Source organism: Toxotes jaculatrix, chromosome 5 (genome assembly GCF_017976425.1).
Source record: "Toxotes jaculatrix isolate fToxJac2 chromosome 5, fToxJac2.pri, whole genome shotgun sequence".
Taxonomy (NCBI): Eukaryota; Metazoa; Chordata; class Actinopteri; family Toxotidae; genus Toxotes; species Toxotes jaculatrix.
In genome coordinates, this window is record NC_054398.1 from 4,031,600 (window position 1) to 4,059,275 (window position 27,676).

General features: G+C 43.6%; 1 protein-coding gene across 1 annotated transcript in view; it reads right to left on the reverse strand.

Annotated features, from left to right (window-relative positions):
- Window positions 1–27,676, reverse strand: part of LOC121181656 (homeodomain-interacting protein kinase 3-like) — a 28,841-nt gene continuing 1,165 nt past the window's right edge. The window contains exons 2-18 of the mRNA XM_041037674.1: window positions 24,740–25,773; window positions 24,258–24,449; window positions 23,977–24,158; window positions 16,256–16,379; window positions 13,503–13,622; window positions 12,772–12,858; window positions 12,317–12,501; window positions 11,961–12,126; window positions 11,240–11,363; window positions 11,006–11,100; window positions 10,445–10,599; window positions 10,033–10,194; window positions 9,576–9,944; window positions 9,268–9,429; window positions 8,885–9,159; window positions 5,983–6,134; window positions 1–4,923 (exon numbers count right to left, since the gene is read on the reverse strand). Of these exons, the coding sequence (XP_040893608.1) occupies window positions 4,345–4,923; window positions 5,983–6,134; window positions 8,885–9,159; window positions 9,268–9,429; window positions 9,576–9,944; window positions 10,033–10,194; window positions 10,445–10,599; window positions 11,006–11,100; window positions 11,240–11,363; window positions 11,961–12,126; window positions 12,317–12,501; window positions 12,772–12,858; window positions 13,503–13,622; window positions 16,256–16,379; window positions 23,977–24,158; window positions 24,258–24,449; window positions 24,740–25,771 (4,161 nt within the window). The 5' untranslated portion in view covers window positions 25,772–25,773 and the 3' untranslated portion in view covers window positions 1–4,344. The remainder of the gene's footprint in view (window positions 4,924–5,982; window positions 6,135–8,884; window positions 9,160–9,267; window positions 9,430–9,575; window positions 9,945–10,032; window positions 10,195–10,444; window positions 10,600–11,005; window positions 11,101–11,239; window positions 11,364–11,960; window positions 12,127–12,316; window positions 12,502–12,771; window positions 12,859–13,502; window positions 13,623–16,255; window positions 16,380–23,976; window positions 24,159–24,257; window positions 24,450–24,739; window positions 25,774–27,676) is intronic.

The following is a 27,676-nucleotide window of genomic DNA, read 5'->3' on the forward strand; positions in this document are numbered from 1 at the left end:
TGACAGGTTTACTTTTCAATTACAAAATTTCAGAGTTATTAAACATATCGGTCACAGTTCTTAAAAAATAATTTAAGGGATCCTCATTAAAATGTGTTTCTTAAAAAAACAATCTGTCTAACATTAATAACTGTTACAGGTTGTTCATCTTTTTGAAGCTGATATAAAGCTGTATTTCTTTCTTTGTTCAGAAATATAATCATCACTGTATTGAAACTTTAAGAGGTCACTTTAGACACTACGATGCCCTTTATTGTAGCCACACACTGAATGACTGATGTGGCTGACTCATGTAAGTAAAGAGCTACAGAGAAAAAAACCTTATTTGTAAATGTCATAAATATCCATATGAATCAGCATATTTGTCCACTGATGCTAGATGCCAGTAAATGTTTGCTGGTTCACAATCAACACCCAATACCTGACTTCTGTATCAACAAAGACGACAAACAGTGAATGAAGCAAAAGATTTTTTTTTTTTTTTTTTAAATTCAAAGTGAATCTTGACATAGTACACCATCAACTCATAATTTGACACTCACCAATAAGAGTCACCAAGAAGGACCCGCTTTTTGTGACAAAGTACATAAGGCTTGGTCACACTGAAACTCACTGAGAACTAGAGGGGAGGGGGAAAGAAAACAAACGCAAACTGGTAAGACACATTATTACATCCAAACAATTATCATTTTCCCAGTCCTCATATTGTTTTATATTGCACAGTGCAGTTGCTACATGTCAAACTAGTGTAGCATTTAAGGAAAAAAAAAAATCATAAAAAAAAATCATAAAGCCACACAAATCTACACATACTGAGAACATGAACAGTTTCAATTTAGCAATCATGTCTACATGTTTGTGTCTAAATACAATAAAGGTCAACATGATAATTAGATAGCTGTGGTACAAAATCTACCTACAACGTGTCTTAGGAGTCGAATTTCACACATTTTTTTATTTTTCAGCCCAGTACCCAAATGAGATGACCCTTTTTTGGTAGGTTGGTAGTTTTTAACATGTGGGGGCCCAATAAAAGCAGGCCTGGGACCTAAACACTCATCTCCGGGAGCCAAATACCGAAGGATCGAATAGTTATTTACTGTCATTTGTTAACAGGGACTGGTTTTTAATGCCTGATAAAGGCACTCAAGTTGCTGAAAGCTCAAATTTGCCCTCATGTTTTAAGGGTATCTGAAGAGTACTTAGGCCTGCTTTGTGACTTAAGGCTGCTGGGCCCCCCGTGTGCTTGTTGAGCTTTGGATCTGGGTCTGTGTGACCCTCTGGTGACTTTGATGATGCAACGGTAAGTGTAAAGCTGCAGGGAGGTGGGATTATCTAACCTACACAATCAGCCCAATGAGGTGAGGGGTCACGGTGCCCTGCATCACTGAGAGGTGGAACATGTGTTCATCTCATCACAGGTGCTGAGCTGACGCAAAGAATGGAGATGCGGGGAATCGACGAGAGAGGCAGCACACCACAGGGTTAACAAATGATGCCAGTTAAGTACAGGTTACTGTGCCACGACACACACCCACGGGTTATAATTCTACACTGCACTCCAAGCTGAACAGTGCGCATCCTCTCGTTTGTTTAAGGATCATCAACACAGTAACACATTTAGACAAACACACAAAATAAACCCATTACTTAAGCAAAAAAGCAAAACCATAACAAAGCAGTACAATGAGTAGATGAGGATGGGACGACTTTGGACCGAAGACTTTCAGTATGATTGATGGATAAAGCATTTTGAAAGAGCCCCTGACTGAAACACATGGTGACGTCTACCAATGGTAATAGCTGCATACAAGAACTATCAAACATCCCAATCACAAACTGAGAGAGAAAAACGCTGTGTAGCCATCAGAAACACAACAAACAACTCATCATCTGCAAACCAAAAACATATGTCTCGAGTTCCACAAATACATTCACGGTGTGAGAATAAAGCTCTGCATTTGTGTGTTTTCAGGCCCTATGTTTCTGAGTACTGCACGGTGTTCTTGGTGAGCAACAACAAGACGTTCCCTGACACGTACTTTCTTAGGATTCTGTAAAAAAGAGAGATTGTTTTCAGACCTCATCTTAGTCGTACAAACAACTTTGGGGTTTTGTGATGTGAACACAGGAACTGATCCCCTTAGGAGGAGTCAGTCAACAAATTTCTTAGACTGCTTTGATATCAATGCGAGACGTCATCTTTCAGCCACTTTGTTTGAAGAAAGGCACTAGTTGTACAGTACGAAGAGTTGCAAATACAGTCCAGTAACGGAAATAAAAGCCATGTCATCAGAGGAAAAACTAGAAAAACAATAATACATCAATGACACACCAGTTACAGAATCCAAGAGTGAACCCAGCCTACATTTGAAATACTGATTCTAAATACACGCACAAAAAAAAAGAACACACACACACACGCACACCAAAAAGCAACAGAATAAAAAAAAAGAAAAGAAAACTCATACCTTCCATTTACAGCAGTTTACAATCACTTCAAAACAACAAAGCCAATATACAGAGGCACTAGCATATAGGGATAGCAATCAATATACTCTATGATCAAAATAAAACCCACTTCTATTGTATCTAGTTGTCAGAACTACAATACAAAAGAGAGAATGCAGGATAGAATGAGATTAATCCTCTAAATTCACAGCTACGAAGTGGCAGATAATCAGTACATAGCAGCTTATTATCTATACATTCCAAATACAATTTGCCAAAGATAGCTCAGAAAAATAAAACCTCAACCTCATCTTTAAAATAGAGATCTCACAATATATTCCAATGCTGATAACTGCAACAGTATGCTGGAGGTGAAAGGAGAAATCGTTTCGACCATGCTTCAGAAATGATTAATGAACAGTCTTTGGTGCTGATTGGAGTAAAATACCAGTTGATATGAAGACAGGTAAAGACGAAGCTCTACTTCACACTGGAAATCAAAAACACAAAACCCAAAAAAAAAGAAAAACAAATCAAGGCTATGCATCCACCCTGAAGGAATGTATCAAAACTGACAACAGGCTTCAATACATGGACAAAAGGTTCATCTCACACAAATATCTGAAACAATTACCAGTACACCTCTAACACTCAATAGCCCAGCGATGATACTGTAAGCTGATAGGTTATTTCAAACACTGACAAGCATTTAAAAGTAAAAACATAAAACAATCTTATTTTTATTAGTCTACGCCACTCCCAAAATTCTAAAACAGAAAATGCATTACTGCAAGTCTAACCTAAATGCAAAATAATAAAAACACAGCAACCCAGAGGCTATCTAGATTGTATTGCAGTTACAGTAAACAGTGACAATACTGTTATGAATTAAGTACTTATAGTGAATAGAAATCGATTATCAAAATATCAAATCACTCTTTATGTACATAAAAAGCTCATTCAGTCAAAGCCCTAAAATGTGCAGCCTCTAGCTAAAGTAAATCCATACTCTGAGTTAGAAAGCAAACTGAAGTCCAACATTTGCCAAATATTAAAACATAACCACAAGCATTACCCTCGTATTTATCCAATAAGCCCGTCGTAATCAGAGTCTGAAGGTTAAGTGCCGCAAGCCCATTTAAATTTACAATCTATAAGCTCCTGAAGTAACGTCAAAGACTCTGGTTTTAAGGCACTAGGAGACGGCGGCAGCAGCAACGTCTGCCTGAAACAAAGACAGGAGCATTGGATCCTGGTTAATACAGACTGGGATGGCTTAACAAACAGATCTGACCGGCTAGCACATGCTACAAGGCAACAAAGATAAAGGGAAGGGGAGGCTGAGCCATCTGACAGCAACAACAGCAAATGATTTCCAGCCTCTAATCAGATCATATTCTCTGAACACTACTGAACAACAAATGACAGGAGGTAATGTGCAAAGGACACATTCTTAATTCCAATTTCCTTATCACTGTCATTTATGAATTCATGCACTCTTGCAGTGCTCTCCAGTAAATCTTTGCAGTCTTAATCAATCATCGTTTCCTCCGCTGGCTGACATGATTTCGCAGGAAGTCTTTCATATCTGAAGTTGCTCTTGACTTTTGACTTGAACCTCCAGATTACAGAGGCTGTAAATTTCTCTGTCCTCGAAACACCATAAAACATTATCTTCAGCATGACTTTTGTGTTTCTTTCTCAATCCCCTGTGACACACACATTGTTATCCATCCTCCTCTTGTTAACCATATTTTCGTATTCCTCATCTTCATCATCACAAGTGTCCGTTTTGTGCTCTGCTGCTCGCTCTACCAGCCCAGGTCGCAGCCCCAGTCCATTTTCCTTTGCCCCTCCTCACCAGAAGGTACTGCTGCAGCCCCGTCCTGGTCCTCAGATGTAAGAGAACTGGGGGTGGTGGCTGAGCTTGGTGGGGCTCAGAGGGAAGCCTGTGTAGGCAGCCGGGGAGGCCATGTAAGGGTGAGGAGGGGGTGGCGGAGGCGGGAAGGGAGGCTTGAACTGGTGGGGGTGGTGACCATAGCTGGGCTGGTGGTGCGGGTGGATGGTAGGGGAGGGGAGGAGCCTGTGTGGGTGGGGAGCGGCATGTCCAGGGTGGTGGGGGTGGGCGCTGATGCCCAGGGTTACCTGGTGAACTATAGCGCCTCCTTGGGGGTGGGAGAGGCTGTAGCTGTGCTGGAGGAGAGGGGGAGGAGGAGGGCGAGAGGGCAGGATGGGGTGGGGGTGGGGGTGGTGGGCGGTGGTGAGGGGGCCGCTGGGAGGGTATGACAGCAGGGTGTGCGTGGGCAGGCCCTGGGTGTGTGTATGCGGAGCGGCCGAAGTGTGCGTGGGGCTGCCGTGCGGCAGGTGTGTGAAGGTGTGTGTGTGGACAGTAGGGGGAATGTAGGCGTGCGGTCGCAGTGGCCCATAGTTGCCGTTCCACTCTTTGTTGCTGTGGTTTGAACCGTAAGGCACCTGACAGAGAGAGAGAGAGAGAGAGAGAGAGAGAGAGAGAGAGAGAGAGAGAGAGAGAGAGAGAGAGAGAGAATGAACAAACAATGACAATCTGTTCAAAACAGTCTGTTCAATATAGATCAATGTTTTCTTGCTAAGAGCTACTTCAGAAGATTGACTCTCATGTCTGTTCAGTATGAAGAAGCTGGAGCAGCTGCTCAGCTTAGCTTAGCTAGCGCAGCTCTGTCCGAAGGTAATGAAACTGACATAACAACACTTTGAAATCTCACTGATCAGCACTACTTATTTTAAAATCAGTTCAAAATAAAATGTCATCATGTGAGCTGGTGGGCAGACTGTGTTACCTTTGAACAGAACCAGTCCACTCACTTCCTCCTGCTTCCAGGAGGCTACTGGCTCTAGCTTCATATTTACCATTCAGAAATTAGAGCTGTTTGAATCTTCTCACCTAACACTCTGAATTATCCCTTTAAAGTCTCTGCCTGGTGTTTGGAAAAAGAAACTTTCATCTCGACAGGAAAACGTAGACAAAGCACACAAACCCTCCATGTTTCAGGGACTGACAGGAGACCAGCATGTTGCTGATCATATCAACTGTAACACTCTCCAACCTTCATTTACCTTCATTTACCTTCATTCACTTTTAAGTTATCAATGGTAACACGTTTTATCTCCGGAGAGTTTGCAAACTCAATCTGTCTGCTTCTAACAGCTCCCACTACGTAGCCCTTGGGTTTAAACTTGCTGCAGTGCCTACACTGATTTTGCACTTATGTAAGCTAATTAAAACACCTATTCTTAAGTAACACAGCCCCCATTATTTTCAAATCAAAAGTATTGCAAAATAATTAAAATAATAAATACAAACTTTCTCCATAAGATAAAAAGGGATCTCTGCTGAATAACTCAGGAGACTAGTTTCATCTTCCTGTCCTACAGTTTTTATGTCCTGGAGCTTTGCTGCAAACCAGACGTTATCTCATTACTATTCCCCAGTAGATTTTGAAGGATTCAGCCCTCCCACACATGAAACAGAGAAAGGAAAACAACCAAACTAACCTGCCCAAAGGCCAGAGGGGCCTGATGCTGCCCTGTTACCTTCTGCTGCCGGGACAGGTGGGGGGCGGATGGGAGGAGGGGGGCAGAGGAGGGAGTGCTCTGTTGTCCTATGAGACTGCAGCGCCCTTTGGAGCGGGACCAGGACTCTGAGGCTGGGACGGAGAGAAGACAGAAGTGAGTCAGGAAAGGAGGTATCCACTGCAAAAATAGACGGCAGGTTTCATCCGCATGACCTGAAAGACTGAAGCAGTGATGCAGAGCAACAGCTACCAAGACTTCAAACAACAACCACGCATGCATACCAAAGAGAAAATAGATCCAGACAGGCCATACAGTGACTGAAGAAAATAAGTTTACCTGGCAGCATTTAAAGGACACTGAGAGCATGAGGAAAAAGATTCTCTGGTCTAATGAGACAAAAACGGAACTCTTTGAGCAGAACCCCAAGCTTTATGTTGGGCGAACACCAGGTATTGCTCATCACCTGGCTAATACCATCCCTACAGTGAAGAGTGGCGGTGGCAGCATCATGCTGTGGTGGCTGATTTTTAACACATTTGCAATTATGGGTTATAAAGTGTAGACTGGTGGGCAAAAAACATTTTCAGTTAGAAGTTAAATCCAGGTTTTGTATCTGAAAAGGTTTGATGCCACCAAGGCTTTGACATCTGATTACCACTAACTAGTGGGATAGTTTCATCTTATTTATTTATCTTTGAGAATAAAGGCTGCGTATGTTAACATGATTTGATCAAAATGCCCCAAACCCACCAATAAACATATTAAACTGTTTCAGCAGTGTTACATTCGTGTAAAGTGAAGCTGAATGTGCATTAATAAGGCCAATGTGCCCTCATGTGAATTTCAAATATGACAGAATCTAATATCTGGGTAGCTGTGGTGACCTTTAGGATGAACAACTGCAACATGAATCAATTTGAATTATAAAGAGGAACAAGCACTGGATCATGTGCAGAGTAGCAGATAAAGGCTATACCGACAGGTTAAAGAGCAGCGTGTGATGGAACTGGCTCTATTTGGTCTAAGCACACTACCAAAACCAAAATATTTGGTGATACTTGAGAAATGCAAATTTAACACTGGAAAGCAATGAATTGTTTTTCTGAATGCTGATATAAGACAATTAATGTAGTGGCACCAAACTGCAGCTAAAATGAAAGTTTCTCAGAGGACTGTGCAGTGCACAGTAGAAAGATTTTCACAGACAACTAAACATAAATGTGAAGAGATAATTAGAGAAGCTCAGCCTTAATAGTTGAGTTAACACTGCCGACAATTATTATCATTATTATTATTATCATTAGCATTATTATTAAGGTCTGACACAGACCAATCAACAATAACACACACAATGGGCAAGGTGCCAAAATTCGAGGTGACGCTCCACAGCAGCGAGGAATGGCCGCTCTAACTTGCTAATTTGAGCATCGACATGAAAACCAGGATGTTCCGTGCAGCATGTCCCGGGTGTTTCAGTGGGATTGTGAACACAAGAAAATCACCTGCTTCACGTGAAACGTCTGATTTTGTGGTGTAGAGGAACGGGGATTTTATGGGCTAGGTGTGACTGTAGTTCCTGCTGCTATCGAACGATCAAACGTGTCTCTCACATTTAAACAGGTGAGAATCTCCCATAAAACACGGCTCCATAAAACTGGACAACAACATCCATAAAGTTTGGGAAAGAGAAAGGAAGAGATTGTCGGCACTCAGAACAGGCACCTGAGGAGCAAAGTTGATCCATGGGCTCTGATCTGCATCAGTTTAACATTCTCTCAGCCATTAATCAAAATTTACAGCTGGGGAGAACAGATAAGCGGAACTGGTCTCAGATCAGGGCCTTAGGGCAACTTTTGTTGCAAGGCAAGAACCAGCAGAGAAAACACAGGCCCTGACCAATACCAGATGAAATGCATCCACCTTTCCCCCCACTGCTAGGAACCTACAGACTCGTGTTCAGAAAATATGCTGACTGTACTCCAGTTGAAGTAAACTCTCCCTGTTCTTCCACTACTGTAAAAAAAAAAAAAAAAAAAAGGAAAACAATTCTGGATCATTGATGCAGGATTAACTTGTTGTTGTCAAATAAGGAGGGATTTTAGATACTCAACGAGCAATTAAGATACTCTCTTAAAGACTTTGGTTTAAGGGATTAACAAGAAAAAACGTTGGATGATTTCACTTAATGCTCAAAATCCACCATCAGCCAAAATGACAGCTCAGATGAGGAGAGCTTCCATCATTTCACTCTATTTGCACAGTGAGCAGAATTTGCTTTGCCCTGGGATATCTGCTTCACTGAAGCTTTCACTAGAGGCTGACAAATTTCAAAAGATGCGCACATGTAGACATATCTAAAAGACAGTGTTTACGGACAACCACACCAGCTCTGCTGTCCAAAGATTTTTAGCTTTCATCCTTGGAAACTTTTCTGAAGAAAGCTGCTGCTTCAATGGAGGGAAAGCCATGAAAGAATAATCACAGGAAATGTTAGCATTGCCTGCTATGGATGCATCTCTGAGGTATTAGACTGCAACGGCCAGTTCTCTGCTGGTGTCTCTTGATCACCTGTTAAAGCCTCTATGGCCCACTAGGGGGCGGTAAGCCCCTACTGCTTCCATATGACCTGCAAAGCAGACACCACCAAAGCACAGGTGACAGCCCACATGACAGGTGGCAAGAGGTGGCACATTTACGGCAACAAAATTCTCTAGGTGTTCGTATACAAACAGTACTTTCATGAAAGCATCAAATACTCTTTGCTTGCGATGAAAGAAAAGATTAAAATTCAATAAAACACACTCCTTAAATATTAGTATGTTATAAAAAGATAAGGACTTGTACAAGAATCAGAGGTCATAAAGTACACATGTGCACTGACCTGTTCTCTGGAGACGCTCCTCTGTCCCCTGACTGTTGTTGTTCTGCACTCTCATTGGTGGGACCACCATTGTCCTGACACCACGGGGACTCCTGCCCTGCACTGCAGGGGAAGGCAGCGGTGCTACCATGGAAGCCAAAGGTGGGCGGTTGTTGTGGTTACTGTTGTCAAGGTAACGGTAGTGGCTATTGCCACGCGGAGAGGTTGAAGTGTCAGACGTGGGGGAACCTTCCACTGTCTCGCAGCCGCTCTCGTGGCCATCATCCTCAGACATGCTGAATACAGAAGCAAAAAAAAAAAAAAAAACAATTAACTGGCTGGAACTAGAGTATTTCTATTTTATTTCTATTTGGCTAAAAGGACACACAGCCACAAATGAGTACCTGTTAGGTCTCTTGCATGGTGAAACAGAGGGGCTGGACTGAAGTGAGTTGGAGGCAAAAGAGTTGGTGCTGAGGCTGCTGTCAGGGCTGCTGAGGGAACACACTCTCTCCATGGACACACTGGTGTTTCTGCATGCCTCACACACACACTCCTCTTTACACCTACAGACAGAAATGCGCAGGTTCGTGTTTCTCGGGCTGTATCTGTATTCCACATTTTGCTCACAGCCTGTTACAAAGGCTCATTCAGCTACTGAAAGCTAACAGGTCCTCTGATTTTAATAATCATATGCTTTGATGTTACTCACTCGCTCAGGCGGCACCTCTGAGGATCTTCATCCTCGTCCTCTCCGTCAGTCAGTTCACTGCGGATGCTGATCACACTGGGAGCAGGGCTTGGTGTGTCACCCATCAGGACTGCCACGTCTCGCTGCTGTTGACTGGACAGGTCCAGCTGTCTGTTACCATTTGGCACCATCTCTTTGAAGCAGCTCACTTCCTCCTCTTCTGCATCATCTTCCTCCTCATCTGTGTTCTGAACTTCCAGTTGCCTGGTTTCCACCAGAGGCACCTCCCTCTGGGGCTGCTCCCTTCCTGGCATGGCCTGTCCAACAACAACAGCCATCTTGGGGGTCCGACATGCTGATATGTGGATGTTATTGGAGTGGGACAGGTTCCTTTCAACACAAAGGTTGACATATTAGCAATAAATAAAACGGCAGAGCAGTTTAACTTTAAAGACATGTCAAAGATGCAGAATCTCACCTGTTGTGACTGTGTCTGTTCCTTTTATTGGCTGGCTGGGGCCACACAACATGAGCTATGCCAATGTTGATTGGCTGATGGGCAGAGAGTGCTGGCATCTGATTTGTCAGGAGAGGCTGCTGAAGCACCGAACTGTAGTGGTTGCTGTGGGGACGCACTTTCCTGTAATGTAAGAAGATGTAAAACGTAAAATGAGAGAAACACAATACTGCTTCGTACATTTAACTCTAGCAGGAGTCTAACTGTGGTCACCAGACCAGATGTTTTGTTTATATTAGATCTAGGAAATCATGTTACAACAGAGAGAGCAGTGCATGTATACACCCGGAATGCAACAAAAACATTTTGACTAGTGGCAAGTTGACTAGTCTTAAGCTAGGGAATTTCCCAGACTCAGAGTTTGGTGACTCACCCCCAGTCGCCGATCCTTTGTGGGCCAGCTGTGGTGTCGTTGGTTAGGGAGGACGGGGGTGGTGGAGGGGGGTGAGAGGGAGGTGGACCCACTGGAGCCATCTGCTGCCAGGCTGCTGGGACGAGGAGCTGCTGCCCCCGGTTGGACCAGGCCTGCTACAGGGAGAGAGAAGGAAAATCAGGGACGATGTGTGATCACCTGCTGAAGCCCCATCAGTGTGATCTCTTATCTGCTCTCCCAGACCTAGTCCTGACCCTGGGTTCAGAAGCTGCGTCTGGAATTCAAAATCTTGCTCAGGGAAACATCAGCTGAGTGGCCATGGGTTGACCATGTTGACCTTCCTACACTACACAGTCCCTATTGCTCCAAATGTTGCCTTTGACATGTCTCTGTCACTACATCTAAAAACATTTCTACTTATTGTTACTGTTAGCTCTTGCATGCTAACAGTTTGTCTCCTGTCCTGCAAAATACTGTTAGAAAGAAGGAAGTGTGTTGAGGGGCCTCAACACGGTGTTACTACACATGTCGAGAGAAGCCATGTTTGAATCCGTGTCTTACCTGAGCTATTACACCAGGTCTCACTGTCAGGGGTTGTATGGGAGGGGCCTGAGTTACCATGGGAACAGAAAACCCTGCTGGCTGATTAAGGTTACCTTTGGGGAAAAAAAAGCATAAGACAACCCATATGTCATTCACACAGCTGAAAAAGGTTGTGGCTAAATTTAATTAGTCACTTCAGTTAGCCACTTCATACTGGAACAGACTGAGTAATCTTTAGAGCAGTCTGAATACCTTGCATGGTGGGAGGACAAAGAAGAAGGGCAGGTGGGAACGAGTCACTGCACCCAAACTGACCGTTCCCGGTAGTTAGAGCTATCCCTGGGTGCAACACTGAGGGAGCTGACTGGGTTATAGCCTGCATTAGAAAAGAGCACAACGAGGCCGAGACAGGAGAGATGAGGTGTCCGGCAGAAAAGTGAACACAGAGGAGAAAAGGAGGAATGCAATACGAGACAAAAACAAAGTACAGACATGACAAGATGAGTAACTCTTGAGCAAAATGACTGGCAGTGTCACACGTGTCACCAAGACCAAGGCCGCTCGTTTGAAATGATATGTTGTGGCACTTTCTCTCCAGAAGAGGGCGACATTAGGTCAACAGTGCCGAGACAGTTCACAGAAACATTATGTAACCGAGAATTACACATAATTATGGCTGTTTATTTATTTATGTTCTGTGTCCTGGAAAAACGTGGGGTGTCCCCAACGAGACAACGTGTAGTGGCATAATTTTCAACTGAAATAATCCGTCCACTGCCATGTTGAATGACACGTCATAACTTTAAAGACTCAGTGGCATTACTAGTGGTTAAAAAAAACTGACACTGATTTAGAAGATTACTGATGCACTGACTAATATGGAAGCTAAACATGTCCTGGTGCAGGAAGACAGAAGAAGCGCTATTAGCAAATACACACACACACACACACACACAGAGCTCCAGTATCTGACCTGAGTGTGGACTGGTATGTTGCTGTAGCCCAAGGGGAGACCAGAGGAGGCAGCGGGGGCCACAGGAGGTCTTGAGAAATGAATGGTGTTCTGGTTGAGAGCGTCAAAAACTGCATTGGTGGGCCGGCTGTGGCACATGTCCATGATGCGGAAAGATGACTGCACACTGGAGAGCAGAGGAGTTGTCGTTGAGTGAGCAGGAAACGAGTTCAGACTACACTCGACCATAACATATTTATGCCTTTCATTTGTACATTATTTGTTAGTACAGAAAAGAAAAACAAAACAGCTAGGAAACAAAAAAAAAATATGCAAGCCAACACATTTTATGTGAGTGTCAGCTATGGCAGCCTTACTGGTTACTATGTGGGTAGTCCAGCAGATGAGTCATAGTGAGGAAGGGGTGAATGAGGACATTTGAGGGAACGGTCCTGTCCTCAGCATCGATCAGCAGCATGCTCTTCAGCAGAGACACAAACTCCCTCCTGTCTGCCTTCTCTGCTTGCATGTCACTGTTATCAGGACTCAGCACCAAGTTCACCTGATGGATGGAAGCGGTGCGGCACACGGAGAGAAAACACGGCATATGAAACTCCCACACAGGACAACAGTTCATGTCACGCTTAATTAAGAAACACAGAAGCATGTGAACCCATCAGCTGATGAGTGTTTTACAGCCCATCCACTAGGTTCCAATATGTCTGAGATGTGAGCACCAAGTCGTCTTGTATTTGTAAAAACATTAGTTCCTAAACTTGGCCTGAAAATGTTTGGTAGCCCTGAACATGAACTGCACTCCGGCTGTACTCACGTGTGCTATGTCATCCAGACAGCTGAAGATGTACTTTCTGGCCTCTTTGGATTTAAGCCCCGTCTCTTTCTCATGCTCTTCTGTCGTCTGGAGGAAGGACACAAGTATTAAGGTGAAGAATCTAAAGTATGTAGCTGGAGTGTGTCAAGATTTTTGTTTTAAACGCGCTTTTGCGGCTCTGTGTGTTGAACACTACGCCTGGATCTGTCGAGTTTAAACAATAAGGAATTAAAGGTCACAGTATTAGATCAAATAAATACAGCCAGCGGGAACAAACGACGTGTTCCCATGGAAATCTGTGTGGTCAAAATGCTGGACAGGGCATGTACAGATAAATATTAGGCTCGCATTCATTTAAAATTAATTTGGAGTCAGCTTGGCAGGTAGTCTAAACAGAGTTTCACATTTCCTTGAGCTTTCTTCGGGGTGTGCAGGCTTTGTCCTGTTTTGAAAAGCTTATGCAGCTGTTTCCTATTGGGAATGCACTGCCACTCCATTTTTTTCTGACTGCAAGACTGTACAATGAACAGCTTGTGGTTTTTTTTTTTCCCCCAGGTTAAATCTTATCTTCCCAGTGTATCTGTGTGTGTCTCCCTATCACCACTGGCAGCAGTGACGATCATCTGTGGTTGACAGGAGGATGTGTGCATTGTTTGCAGGTCTTTCGCAGGTTTACATATAGAATGCATGTTATATATGTGTGTCTATGTGTGTGATTTGCATGCAGGTACTTTTAGTCTCCAGGAGGCGTAGGGAGAGTCTGATTCTTTGGAGAAGAAACGAGAGGTCTTGGTCCCCTTGTTGAGCAGCTGCTCGGCAGGCAGGCCCTGAGTCTGAGAGATGTACCGGATCTGTGCAGAGAGCGACAGGAAACAGAGAGGGGGAGAGGCAGAGGAAGGGAGAGGGCAAAAGAGAAAATTAACAAGAAAAGTCAAAAACAAATTCAAGTGTTGTGGGAAGAAGGGAAAGGAGACATGGGGAAAGTGTGGGAGAAGATGAAAAACAGAATGAGGAGAAGAGGTGGAGCGGGAAAAGGCTGACAACGGCTTATATCACAACCACTTAGCTGAAAACAAGATCAGTGACTCGAATGTAATTTAACTCATTTTGCCCAGTGGCTGAAAATACAGTCTTTAGCTCAGCTGATGCACTGTAACCATGTATAAAGCTGAACTTTAGGTCAGCAACTTATTAACGTCAAGGTATTTGACATTAGGCATTTGAGCAGTACTGGTTAACTGATGTGAATTTTTTTAAGGCTGATCATGAGATCACCATCTTCAGGTTTCAGTTATTGTCACTGACTAACATCGCCTGTCTGATATTTAAGATCGGTGGTTTAACGGCAGCCAAACATGCATTAGACTAGTTTTGAAAAAACTAAAGAATGAAATACTTTATCTACAACATGTAAACCTATGTTATACTCTGAGGCTTGGATTTTCTCCAACAGCTGTAAGGTCCTTGTTATCTAATACGGCACATGAAGTTCCTCCACTTCAACCTTTACTGCACTGCCAAACTGACATAGTTCAAGCACTTCACAGGCCCCAGGCGGATGCAGCAAATAAGCCAAACACACAGAAAAGGGAGTGAGAGGTCATTAACATTTGTCAGCAAATTTTAGCACAACAAATAATGTCATGCACTGCAGATTCACTTTATGATGAGAGTGCTTTTAACCCCTGAATTGCTTAGGAAAATTACTCCTTACTGAGATTGGCCTAAGACACAGCACTTTAGCATAAATTAAAAGAAGTATCTTCAAAGCTTCATGTCTTCAATTTTCTTATTGGAACTGAAGAGTCAGACTGAAATGTCTCAATCTGTGATATAAATCTTATGACTGCCGCCTGCATTAAACCAGTGACGGTAAGCAGCACCACATTAACTCTGTCTCACACACACATCGCAAAACCTTCTCGCCTGACACAGACAGTAAAATCTACTGAGAGAGAGAATATGACGCAACTAAAACATGACATTTCATATAACATGTTTTCATTGGAGGTTCCAAACATGACCTCTTCATGGCTCAGCTGGACTGATTCACTGACCATAAAAATGCCTTTCTATTGATCTGTACCTTTTTTTTTTTTTATCATTTGCTAGTTTTTCAGTTCAAGTATTAAGGCCTAGCCTGCACGGTTTGATTTGTTAAGTTCTAAAACAACTAAAACATATTCCTGGTATACTACCATGAAGTGAACCATCTGTACATTTCCCAGATGTGCGCTGGTTTTCTTCCGAGAATTCACCAGACAACTTTCTGGTCTGCCCCATCTTGATTACCCCTCTCAAAATACCACGGTACTCCAGAAATCGGTTGATTGGTTTTACAGTGTGTATGTGTGTGTGCGCACATGAGCACACGTGCACATGTCTACAGCCCAGAACAAACACACTGACTGGCCAGAACCTGCTGATGGTGCACTGAACACTCATCACAGTGTGTGTGTGTGTGTGCGCACATGTCTACCATCAGGCTTATGTTTATAAATACATTTTGCTGTGTAGAGTGGAACTGCAGTGAGCCTTGGCACAGCACTGCATGCTTTTGGGGGATCAATGTGCACACGTGTGTGCGAGTGTGTGTCCTGGCATGGCCCAGTGATACAACAGAGCTGTCACTGCTCGGTGAAGCTCTATCAGCCCCAATCTCTGACTGATGACTGAATAAACTGCTAGTGACACGTCGCCAAAAAAAAAAAAGAAAACCCTCTGAAAACAGATCGGTGCACAGGCATTAAAACAGGGTCTCACCAAACAAGCTATCAATTCTTTACAAAAAATACTAATGAAGAAGAATGTTTGGTGCTGGCATGTACGATGGAAATGCAGCCAATTTCAAACATTTAGTTTGGCAACGAAGGCCAAATAAGTTTTGGAGAACTTTGTAGATGCCCTTAAAAGGTCAAATATCATTTTCTACCAACATAATAAATGCCAAGACACGACAATACAATGACTGGCTTGATTCTGGTCTTCACAGAGCTGCCTACAGTCAAACACAGGGTAATCCTGTACTGGTCTGTGAATGTGATGTGGGCCTTTTCCCATGCTCCCTCTCCCTCGCCGGGGGACTCCATTTAGAGTCCCAGTAGTGTAGTTCAGACCGCACAACCCTGTGGGAAGATCATCACACATTGCCAAGAACAATTTCCTGATTCACTCAGCCCAGATTAGTATTAGGTGGATTTCATGCTGGATTTGTTGGACTTCAGTCATACAGCAAGAGAGAGATCAGGAAGCAACAACAAATAAAGGTTTAACTGTGTAATGAACGTACTGTTGAGTTTTGGCTACACAGGCAAACACAGAGGCAAAAATTCTAAACAGAAAAATGTAATTTCTTTCAGTTTACTGTGTCCTCTTCACTGTCTCCCCCTCAGCAAGGGGATTTATCTTTAGGGTCTCTCCTTCAGCGAGGGAGGGAGGGAGGGAGGGTGTGTGTGTGTGTGTGTGTGTGTGTGAGGAATGTTACCTGGTCATACTCCAGCGCTCCGGGGTAGAGAGGCCAACCCAAGAAGAGCTCAGCTATCACACAGCCCAGCGACCACATGTCTATGGCCTCACAAAATGGCAGGCCCAAAATAATCTCTGGTGCCCTACAGAGAGAAAAGAGAGGCAGAAAAGGTTATGTCTGGAGCTGGTCACCACGTATAATCAAAAAAAAAAACGGTCACGCTGTCACGCTGCCCGGAGGACAACATGTCTACAACTTCACAAGAGTGGGAGTGTTGGGATCTAGGATGCCGTTTTTTGTCGGATGGATTGAGCTGAAAAAGAAAGGCGAACAGAAAAATGTGTCCGCTGAACAAAAAAGGTATAACAGATTCATGAGTGGTGCAAACCCTGTCCGCCATTTAAAATCAATACTAGCAGTGATTCTAACTTTAAAGTAAATACTTTTACAACCCCACATAGTGTTACCTGCATAGAGAACTTAAGGCAGCTAGACACTTTGCGCAACTTCATGGCCACCTGACCACAAACATGTCAGCAATGGCAAAGCATATTTCAAAAGCACTACATCAAATCCATCACTGTCAAATGTAAATCCAACAGCTGAAGCATGTCAGGGAGCTGCCAGGTGAAAACACATAATGTAGCAGGACGATATGTTACCTAATTAGTGCTGACTATTAAAAGCATAATTACAAACAAGTAGTGGCAAATACAGGAAGCTAATATTCAGCTGCACTTATGTTGTTCTTTTTGATTAATACTGAATAATAATACCAATGTATTCATTCATTCAAGTTACACTGAGACACCAACAGGAGGTATTTGGTATTTAGAAACATTTTCAACACAATGCAACACCAACACATTCTGCAGCCTCAGCAATAACCACATACCTTCGTCAACACACAACAAAAACTGCCTAGGTCCCAGATGGTGCTTTCTGAAGGAAGTGAAGGTGTTTAGGGACTAACTTTGGAACTGGTATGTTTAAAAAGGTCATGGTTAAGTTACCACCTTTGACTCATTTCCACTCATCTCATCATCTTGGGTTGGTTTAACATCTTATATAACCTTATTCCACTTCTGCAAATATATCTGATTTAAAAGAAATTGAGTTAAAAACTGAGTAAAGCTTGAGAAAAAAACTGAACATTACACTCATATGACGTGCACACAATGTTTCAGCAACAAAGAACTAAATCTCTTCCCACGGAGGGACTTTGCCACTTATGTAATTCAAACGGGACTAGTAATCTTGCAGCAGTAGTGTGAGGTAGCATATGAAAACAATGGGCTATTAAGCCTGGACACAGCAGCTGAGCAACAGTGCTGCAAATAGCAACCACTGTGGTGATGACCACAAGGGAAATGACTGTTGCCAAGCAACAACCGGACACAAGACCATAATTTAACAGTATTACAGGTGATAAATGGGGCCACTGCTCAGCATTCTGTGTGTTTATAGCTGTGAACAAATGTGTGTTTCTATATGTGCATTTACGCATGCGTGCAAACACTCAATTGAAGCTGTCACATCTATCACTTTCACAGCACAGGCTGTGCTTTCTGCCCTCTTTGGCCTGGAGGAGGAAATTACATTTTGCTATTTCCTATTGCTCCTTCAAGAGGAAGGAGTCATGTTATGTAATACCAAAAAGAGCCTTGGGGGGAGGGGGGGGGGGGGCTGAGACACTGATTGTGGTCTTTGGAGTTTTAAGTGAGTTTTAAGTGCTGCAATCAGCCGGGGTTGATTTGCCCAAAGACAACATTACATTTCAGTTAAAATACCTTTAAACACTATCAAAGGAAAATACTATGAGAAATGTTGATCATGTGAATTCATTCACTTACTCATTTACAGAGAAAAGAAAAAAACAAGTGCCACAGGTGAACAAACTACACAGTTGCAAAACATGCGTCTCCTGTTGACCCCGGGCCAATCAACGCCCCTTTTTAACTGCATTTTAGGTACCGAGTTATGGATGGTAGAGAGTCTTCTACAGCTCAATCAGGGCAACACAAAAATCTTGGTCATTGGTACTGTGACACTAAGCTGTTAGCTCTTAATGGTCTTTGTCCTAAATTCTAGAAGCCTCAGGTCTTCTGGTAGTGGCCTTTTAAGCGTAAGTAAGAACTAAACCCAACGGTGAGGCGATCGTGGGGTGGGATTTGCGTGTAGACCTGATATTGCTTTTCTTACACAGCTTTCAGCACCTCTTAACTTACGCTATTAGGCAACTGCTCAGGATTACAAAAATAAAAAACCAATGTACCAAACTGACTTAAGAAGAGGAAACAGAGATGGGAAGGTTCTGGTTTTGAATGTGCTTTAGTATCACATCTACGGTTTTTGCTGTTGCTTAATGTTTGCGGTACAGATGAAAACAGAGAAAGGGACAAGTCTTACAGCAAGATTTGACCAAGTCTTGCGTCTGCAATAACCTTCTTGGTTTCACTGTTATCTGGTTTTCAGTATTGTTTACTTGTACGCCTGTTGCTGCCGTCCTAGCCAGCTTTCCCCTGAAAAAAGAGGTTGCTAGCCTCGGTGGGATTTTTCTGGTTAAATAAATAAATACTAAACTAAAAAAATATTGTCCACAGGCTGCAACAAACACGGGCTCAGGGTACAGCTGTCCATTACAGACCTATGGCAAAAATAAACAAACATGTACACACACATAGCTGGGGGAAAGGGGATTAAAGGGGACCAAAAAAAAAAAAAAAAAAAAAACCTAAAGAGGACCCTGTTTGTATATGTGTGTGCTGCTGCTCACAGCTATACTGCCAGACTCATAAAAGCGGCAGCAACGGCCCCAGCTTTCCAGAGCCGTAACAGCTCATCACATAACACACGTTCAACACACCCGCGCGCACACACACACACACCCACAGGTGTTTGGCAGCCAGACCAGGTTCCAGAACTAACTAGTCACACTAGAGAGCAGCAGTTACAACAAGAACAAACACCACATACTGTAAGGCAACACACTGCTGCAACAGAAATCATTATGGATAAACACACCTTAGGCAGTATCCAAGTGTGTTTATGCCATTCGGAGTGATGTTAAACATGATGAGATAGGACACGGAACAGGACACGTGAACCCTGTGCTTCTACACCTGTACACAGAGCTTATCCATGATGATCAGATATCGATATTGAGTTACATGACAATGAACAAGCATGTTTAACAACCAGAGAAGCACTGACTAAAAACACAAGTGGCATGTGATTACTTTCCGTAACATTTTCAAAATGTTTGCACAGTCCTTTCCTGGTAAAACATGCAACGCCGTCTGCATTCATACTGCTGCTCTTTAAGGGTACCAAGCTGATCTCTAGTTTCAAGGCTATCAATGACTAAAACCACCTGACTACAAAGTACTTCCACATAAAAGAAGTCTGCAATCCAGGAAATATGGGTGGAGGACTTGGTCATATGGCGAGAGTCAATGAGGCGGCAACAAACAAAGAAATCAATAACAAACCAATAAAATGAAAGCTGTAAGCCCACAGCACATCCCACAGTGACTGCAAGGAAACGTCACCAGTCTGTAATACAATCAGGCCTATTCTGCTCCCGAACCCACGGTTCAAACACTCTGACACTTAATGACTAATTTAATACCCCAGTATGCCTTAAAGGCAGAAAAAAAAGGGTAAATACAAATAGTCTTCTCTCTGTAACACTGAACCAGGTAAAAACTTATTAAAGGGAAAGAGGAGAGAGAGGAGGGCTACTATCATGCATACACATACACACACGAGAAAAAGAAAAACACACAAAGCAAGATGTTAAATACATACACTGCATAATGTGTGAAGTATTATTTGTTATGTAATAATTAGCTCTATCTGCAGGTATGGGCACCACCAGCAAACTGGGACAGACAACATGAATCCACAAACACTGCTACATGTCTTTTCCACTGTTCTACTTCCCAAATCAATAAAAAGTCCCCAGCTGTGTTGGGGAATCCTATTCTAGCCTTGTTTTTTTTCTGAAACTGTGGAGTGAAACTGACAGTGTGGGTCCGTCAGCAAAACTGGCCCAAGGTTACTTGTCAGGGCCTAGTCAGGATCTGCCTTTCCTGTTCCCTCCAAAGAGAACCTGGCAAAGACACGCACCTCTGAATATCTGCATCACACAGCTGAACAGATGTGTGCAGCATGTACAACCGCGACGCAACTGGGAGCTAGTGTAAAAGAGCACCTACTGTGTGTGACAACGAAATCACACCTAGACGAAAGAAGCCTGACACAAGCTGCCCAAATCTGTAAGCATGCTAAGATGATAGCCGTCCCTCCTTCCACCTGATCTGCTTATCTGAATTATTCACATAGCCCAGTGCTCCATTTTCATTGTGGGAGGTTGTTTTACGTCACCGGCCCCCGCAGGACTGAACAGCCACCTCACCAGGCCCTGCTGTGTCATGCTGCCATGGCAACAACACATTAGAGCATGACAGGAACCGAACAGCTTCTGCCAGAGCTGTGTCTATCTGCAAGAGTTAAGCATACGAAATCAACAGAGTTCAAGTTCATATTGCCACCTCTTCTGCAGCTGCGTGGCTGCAGGTGCCTTTCTATGCACAAACAAAGTCCATTCAACAAAACACACTGTTTCATTAGACTGTGTGTGAAATGCATCTACAGAAGAAAACAATTTATGGCAGTATAAAACCTGGCTAACTTGAAAAGGCATTCACTTGAGGACACTTCAGTGTGTAGACAGGACAATCCAGGATTGAAAACACCACCCTGCAGTTACTGGACACGTGAACATCAGCTGAAGGAATCTGAGATCAAAACTGGAATTTTGATTTCACATCGAGCCTTTAAATGAGCGCCGAGACAACCTTATATTTAAGTGACTTTTGCATGAAAGCCACATTTCTGACTATGCCACTAACTACGGTTCTGGAAAATCCAGGGAAAATCCCAGAGTTGTTTAAAAAAAAAAAAAAAAAAAACCCCACTGTGGTCAGGCCAGCATTTATTAACAGTTTCACTATGGCAACAATACAGTGCAGCCATTATACAATATGAGCACTGGAGAGGAGGAGACACTGTGTTCTGCAAACCACAATACTGATGAAGAAATTCACTTTCTCTCTCTCTCTCTCTCTCTCTCACACACACACACACACACACACACACACACACACACACACACACACACACACACACACACACACACACACACACACACACACACACACACACACACCACAAGTGAGACAGACACACAGCTCTGGGGCTCAATCATATAGATAAGAAAACATGTACACTGGTAACTTCTCCCTATGAACACAAATATTTACCTAACTCTGCTAACACGCAGGCCTTCCAGTGCACACTGCACCAAGCAAACTACAAATGCATATGCACTACCAGTCGACGCCATGGCTAAACCAACTCCCACACACACACAAACACACAGTGGAAAGGAGACAGGATGGGAGGCAAATAAAGAGAAAAGATGGAGGAACAGAAGTGCTGGTGTATCACCTTCCATTATTTGGTAAAAGGCACAAAAACAGATGTTTTTTACAAAGCAAGACGTCATCAAAAGAGCAGTCTGACACTGTTGCACACTGCTGATGGCCACAGGAAAAAATGGCCACGTTACACTTCAGAAGATTTCAGGTCAATATAGCTTTGTGGCTCAAGCAGGTGAAGTTACCAATATTGACAGCCCTTGAAGCCCTTTATCACATCTGAATTGAGTTTTTGTGAAGCATGTTAGGGTACACTGTGTAGCCTACATGAAGGATCCAGCCTTGGCCGCTGTTGCATGGACAGGGGCACACATATGAGCACACCCAGAAACACACAGGAATGTCTGAATGTTTTTTCCTGGATCTAAATGTGGATTTTCACATACCACATTCTTCCCTGGCCTTCTGTGTCCTGAGTGACCTTCCTGAAATTCAGTGCCTGCCCGTTTTAACTGTACTATGATCTCAGCGTTGCGGACACTGTTCAAAGACAAAACACGCACACAAACACACATGAGCGCTCACTCATACACACTTAACCAGGTCAAGTGAGAGCAAAGCCTTCGTGTTATGCAACAGCCACAGCTCCACTCTCCTCCTCACCTCTTAAGAGAGAGGGGAGGGGGCTAGAAAGTGGCTCGCTTTTGCTAAAACAGAGAATTTGCATCCAGGGTTAACGCTGGCATTTTGGTGCTCTTACATTTTGGTCTGAAGGAATCTGTTTCAGGACAGGAAGCCCACAGTTCTGGGTCCCAACTTTTTCACCAGAAGTTAACACTTGAGATAACTGCTGAGAAACTGCTGTGTTCCTTACAGGACAATAAAATAAGCACTGCAGAGAGTGAAATGGTGGGTGTGTGCAGTGCATTAGTTGCAGCCATACCCAGTAACTCAACAGCATTTGTCATAGATTGCACAATGTTTGAAGAGTTTGTAATAGTTTACCCAACCCGACCGACCTACTTGCTGAAACTTGTGTACAAAATTGACAACCTGCTGTCCTGTAGTTGATAAAAAGGAAACACTCTGCCTATGGAAACAAGCTTGGACGTCATTAAATGTGTCACCCACCACTAACTTCCACAAGCCAACAAGACCGTGATGATTCATCAAATATTTACAGTCAATTTCAAACCAGAGACCAGGCTTTGATGTTGAACAGATGTTCCACTTTGAACAATCTGTAATTTTTTTTTTTTTTTTTAAACACAGCAGGTAATTAATGTATCATGTGGCATAATGTGAGATTACAGCTTAATAACTTAATAAAGTTCATTTGCACAATAACGTCTGGAAGTTCACAATCCTGGCTGCGTTTCATAAGCACCTTCTCCTTCTCACCCTAGCCTAAGAGACATGCCAAATATTTCATGACGCTGTTCCTCATATAAACATTTCAGTTCCTCTGCATGTTACGTAAGACCAGCCGAGTTTAGGGCGTGGCGCTCTGAACATGGGTCAGACATGTATGCATGCGCCCAAAAAGGCATATGTGCACAGAAGAATAAGGGAGGACAAAAAAAAGAAAGACAGAAAAAGTGAAAGGGGGGTGGGGTGGGGGTTGCGCATGCCGTGGAGTTCCCAGTGTGCAGGTTAATACAGATCACGTCACATTACATAAGAACAGAGAGGGCCTAAACATATAAAGCTGGGGCAAAGCTTTGCTAAGCCCAGTGGGAAACACACACACACACACATAAACAACCATTACCCTCGGGACTAAGTCAGCTCACTGTGCATAACATGGTGACAAATTACATGACATTTCACTTCAAGACTTCTCCAATCCTCCTCAGAAATATTCCACCCTGTTAATCTCGTTTTTTAACACTGTCCCACTTGAAACCAGCTGAGTTTCTCTCTGTGGTGAGCAGCTCTGACTTTCTTTCAACTTTTTCTGGTTTCCCTCTTAGCAAAAGTGACTGGTAGTCAAAATGAAATCCATTTCACTTTCACCTGACACAGAGCTTCCTTTGTGTCAGTGATGGAATTTGACTTATAGCTTATCGTAAATGGCTCAAACGCCTACCCGACGAACCACTGACTGTTGATGCAATGCTAATTCATCACTTCAATGCTTGAGCCAGAAAAAGGTCAGAGCCTGCTAATAAAACTAGCTAGCTTAAAAAGCTGAACAAAGCCATTAATTGGCCTTTCAAACGATGAATTTCTGAAATAAATAGCAATATCTTAATGAATGATGGGCTTTCCATAGATTTAGGTGAAGGCCCTCACCTGTAGTATCTGGACTGCAGGTAAGTGGAGCACACAGCCTTGGAGACATGGCTGGCTGAGCCAAAGTCGATGACCTTGACTCTGTAGGGCTGCCTGGAGGGGTCCACCAGCATGATGTTCTCTGGCTTCAGGTCGGCGTGGATCAAACCCAGAGACTTTAGCTTCTTTAAGGCTGTTGCCACCTGCATAGATTGACCAAAAAAACAGTATATGAGCCCAGCAGAAAGCTATGTGTATAGCTAGGTTATGTCTGTGTATGACTGCAACCAAGGTGGCTTTACCTGCTGTAGAATAGGCCTGATGATTTTGAGTGGAAGTGGGCTGAACTTGTTCTGTTTCAGGAAGTCATAGAGGTTTTGCTCCAGCATCTCAAACACCAGGCAGGTGTGGCTGCGATGCTGAAAGCACTCCAGAGCGCGCACCACATTGTGCTCATCTGCGTTCTCACTGCTCAACCGGGCCAGGATCTCCACCTGGGGATTAAGGGAGAAGTATAACAAAGGTTCAGTTCGGATCATCAAGTGCAAGAAAAAAAGAAGAAAAAAAAAAACAGAAGAAAACTAGAGACATCAGACACTGTCTGTCTCGTAATTAAAAAACAGAAGCAGTGTTTCTGTTGCCATGTGCTGGTGTGATGTCCAAAGAAAACTGAAGTCACAAACAACTAGGGGCACCATTCCAACAGACTCTTCAGTTAATCTACAATTTCAACTGTAACACGGACCATGATTACTGTACACAACAAAAACACACAAATCCTCACCTCAATCTGTCCCTGACGTGCATAGGATGGATGGTTCTTCAGTATTTTTACAGCCACTACTTCATTCGTTCCCCTCTTCCAGCACTTCACCACCTGACCAAAGGTGCCACGACCCAGAAACTCTAAGACCTCGTAGCTGTTCTTCAAGGAACACAGGACCTCATGCTGAACCAACTGGTAGTCGCCATCTCCTGATCCAGCTCTGGAGACTGTAGCTCCTGCCACTGCCTCAGTACTACCGTTACGCCTGATTTCGGTCCCGTCAACCCCGATTCCCATGCCAGTCACTCCATCAACCGTGCTCTGTTGAGCTGGCAGTGTTCCTCCGCCCCCTACTCTGACAGTGTCTGCATTGTTCCCAGTGCTGGTTTGCAACATGGCCACAGGGGGAGGAAGTGAAGGTAGGGCAGATACCTCCTCCACTATCTGCATGTTTCCAATGCAGTTGTTCTCCCGCGGTTGTTCTCTATTTTCACCTGCCTTCAGTTCACATCTCTGGGTGGCGCCTGTGTCTAGAAGGCTAACGTATCCCCCTCTCGCTTGTACTCTTCTGCTTCGGCCCTCTTCCTCCTCTGCTCTGATACAGGCCCTCCTCAGCAGCCCACAGTCCAAGCCTCCTCCTGATGGAGTTCCACCGCTGTTCCTGCGAGGTCTCACTTCCTGTAGGCCTCTGCTCTGCTCCTGATCCTGGATCCCAGCTGGATCTTCTCTTTGAAGCTCAAAGCTCTCCTCTCTCTGTAATCCCGCTGTCTGCGCTGCCCACTCCTCCCTGTCTTCAAGCTGCAATCCCCTGTGCCGTCTTCCTGAATCAGCACCGGCTGAGGATGGGATAACGTTGTTGGGAAAGGCAATTCCGTAGTTGACTCCGATCACGTAGGTCTTGGGTGGGGGTCGGTGCTGAAAGGCTCTGCTGGTGTTATTACTGCGGTGGGCTTCGCCTGTGTGTCTGCTGGTACCACTTCTGCTGGTTCCTAAGGCACTTGTTTGAGCTGAGTGCAGGTGTGATGGGTAGACCAAGACTTGTGAGGCCATACCTAAAACAGGAGATACATAAAACACAAGCCACCCGTACCACTTAGTAAATGTTATGGCAAAGCTGGCACAGTTAGACGGTGTGTTTAGGTATTTGAACCTGTCAACATTATTATGTGAATGAGTCATGTGCACAAAGAAATGAAGTGGTGAACAGAAAAATAGCACCTTCCCTGTCACCATCCCCCTGAGCAAGGCCACAGCCTAAATAAAGCAATCATAAAAGCTGCCAAAGCGAATACGCATCTAAGCCATCATGTCACCCTTAGTGGAAAGAGGAACCGGTCAACTGTAATGGGAGATGGGGGAAGCCCGTTGCATTGCTGGCCTGTCCCTGCATGAAAAACTGGAGGGTCAGTTTCACACAAAGTAGAACAGCAAAGCAAGCAGTGCCTCAGGGGGGAAATGATATACCAAGAAGCATGATGAGTGTCGCTTAACGCTGATATTTTACAGATATACCTATCACACAGAAATGACTGTTGACTGATCTCAATGACTGATAAACCTTTCTGCCTGGGAAATTACTGAAATATATGAATATATGAAATACGCACATTAGTGTTGTCATCGTTACTTCTTGTGATGGCCACCAAGAAATATCCTCAATTTTAATATGCTTCAAATCAAAACCTAAGTTAATCCACCGTTGAAGAACATTCATCTGAAGAGAGCACACTGCGAGCTCGAGTGGTTGCTGCTTCAGTTTATGGTTTGTGCAATGCTGCAGTTCAACTGATACACTGCAGCGACCACTCACGGAGATACAATCATCCGAGCCTCATTTGACTCTGCCTCATGTCATGCAATTTACATTCAAAACCCCAGACCACAGAACGGAGTTTCTTGTTTACATTTCAAGTTGAATTTACGCCTACGTTCAATGTAGTCGTCAACCATATTTACATCTACTTTCAAAGGTGACACACATCTGACACAAAGTTGCTCTGACAGAAATCTAGTTTATGATGTATTTAATATGCATGTTCTGTAAATGTGAACCAAACCTGAACTTAAAAAAACAAAAAAAAAGTTATTCCATGTGGTGCTTACAGATTCAATACTATTTCCACTCCAATTTGAAATTCTACTTTTAAATTTCTTTTCAAGTGTTTTTTTTTAGGAACATTCCTTTCCTTGCAGCAAGTCATGACACCATGATAACAGGCAGAAAACAGCAGAGGCCAAGCCTGTGAGCCACGCATCCCAAACAGAGGCATACATTATGCCTGGCTGAGTTCACACTCATGAGTCAGATGATTCCAGTTTTAAGGCTACGTCGCACATTAAACACACTTGTGAAGTTGGCTCTCGTAAGCACAAAGTTTTGTTCAACAAGTAAGGCCTGCTGAGGGCCTGTGGCCTTCCTCCCTACTCATGCTGTCACACACAGGCTCAGACAAGCAGAGGGGTGTGCCTCAGCGTCAAGATTACAATACAACGCACTTCACTTCCCATGACTAGTAGGGCTTGTGATTTTTAACAGATACACTGCTGCTGACAGAGATTAACAACCACTGTTATGAGCAAGAAACTTATGACCAAACTTTTCTTTCAAACAGGGAAAAACTCTGGATGTGAAAATACGGGGATTCCAGTGTAGTTACAGCAATATTACTCAAAATCTGCTTCCAGAAAGCAGCTTGGAGGTGGTAAGAGAGTATTCAAGGAAGATAACAATATTTTTCCACTGATAAGTAAAGATCAGTGTATACACTGAATAAAGAAGGTAGTTTCTGTCAGAAACTACCTTCTTTATTCACCACCCACAGCTGACAGCCTGACAAATATTAATAATAGCCTGATGATGCAACTGACAAAACTTGTTTGCAATAAAAGAAAAGACCCAGCACCATATGGCTGGTGTGACTGCCGTGATCTGATTTCACTCTGCGTATGTCTGCC